This window comes from Manacus vitellinus, unplaced genomic scaffold (genome assembly GCF_001715985.3).
Source record: "Manacus vitellinus isolate BGI_N305 unplaced genomic scaffold, ASM171598v3 scaffold_14_pilon, whole genome shotgun sequence".
Lineage (NCBI taxonomy): Eukaryota > Metazoa > Chordata > Aves > Passeriformes > Pipridae > Manacus > Manacus vitellinus.
The window spans coordinates 14,817,991-14,819,275 of NW_021939063.1; the positions used below are offsets into that span (position 1 = coordinate 14,817,991).

The following is a 1,285-nucleotide window of genomic DNA, read 5'->3' on the forward strand; positions in this document are numbered from 1 at the left end:
CAGTCGCAATAGATCTGCCCGGTAGGACCATGGCACTGTGTTTAGTTGATCCCTCTGGGCAGCTCCAGCCCCTGGCCTCAGCTGGGCTCTGGAGCATTTTGGAGAGAGGGCTCTGGATAGCTAGACAGATCCCTGGGGCAGTGTGCCTGGGATTTGGCTCTGCCCTGGGGCGTTGGTCTCCATCACGTGGTGAGGCTGGTGTGAGGCTTGGGCTGTACAGCCACTAGGGCTTGATCAGGTGCCCATTTTTTGCCAAGCCATTGAACTTGGTGGGGAGAGAGCAGTGGAGATTGCACAATGCCCCCTGCTCACCCTGCACACTCTTCCCCATGCCAGGCTACGGGGATTCGCCCCCAGTGGAGACATTAGTGACAGCACAGGGCAGAGTGGCTTTCCTGGACCATGTTCTCCAGGAGCTGGGCATGCGGAGGCCCGTTCTTGTGAGCCCCTCCATGAGTGGCCGCTTTTCCCTGCCCTTCCTGCTGAAGCATGGAGACTGGCTGTCCGGCTTCGTGCCCATTGCGCCCGTGGGCACCAAGGACTACACTGCTGAGCAGTACCGGCGGGTCCAGGTGAGATGTGTCATTGGGCTCCTTGGGGGGCTCCCCTGGGTGCTGCTGAGCCTCTGGCTGTAGGGGTGAGTGAGGGGGACCTGTGCCCCCCTGCTCATGGGGGAGCTGGCACCTGCCTCCCCTTGGCTTTGCAGCCCCCTGGTGATGCATGGAGGTGGGCACAGCCCAGGGGAAGCGCAGTGGCCATTTACCCCTCTGACAACAGTTCTGCTTTTCTCTCTCCCAAGACGCCCACCCTGATCCTGTATGGTGACCGCGACACAGGCCTGGCTCCCCAGGCCCTGCAGAACCTCCAGCATCTCCCTGAGCACCATGTAGTCATCCTGCCTGGTGCTGGCCATGCCTGCTACCTGGACAAGCCTGAGGACTTCCACCGGGCTCTGCTGGGCTTCCTGCACCAGCTGAAGTGAGCACCACCTCCTCCCTGCCGAGCAGAGGACAGGGGCTGGGGCATCCGAGGGACTGGGAGGCACACACAGCTGGTGTGAGGGGTGCTGCTCCCTGTTGGGGTGGCCCCAGGGTGGCAGGGGTGGGGACTCGAGGTGTCCCTCGCTGGCAGGACAGAGTGTCGCCTGTCACGAGGCCAATAAACTGATGCTGCTCTGTTTTCTGCGTGTGTCCCCAAGCGCCGCGGGGCTCCCCCGGTTCCAGCCCCATCTCTCTAGCGTGGGGCAGGAGGGTGCCCTGCGCGCTTTGCCTGTACCCCGCCCCTT

General features: G+C 63.0%; 1 protein-coding gene across 1 annotated transcript in view; it reads left to right on the forward strand.

Moving 5' to 3' along the window:
• ABHD14A (abhydrolase domain containing 14A) overlaps nucleotides 1-1,179 on the forward strand; it is a 2,964-nt gene extending 1,785 nt beyond the window's left edge. Inside the window, exons 2-4 of the mRNA XM_008921239.3 lie at nucleotides 4-21; nucleotides 337-572; nucleotides 800-1,179. Of these exons, the coding sequence (XP_008919487.3) occupies nucleotides 4-21; nucleotides 337-572; nucleotides 800-982 (437 nt within the window). The 3' untranslated portion in view covers nucleotides 983-1,179. The remainder of the gene's footprint in view (nucleotides 1-3; nucleotides 22-336; nucleotides 573-799) is intronic.
• Nucleotides 1,180-1,285: the final 106 nt, after the last annotated feature.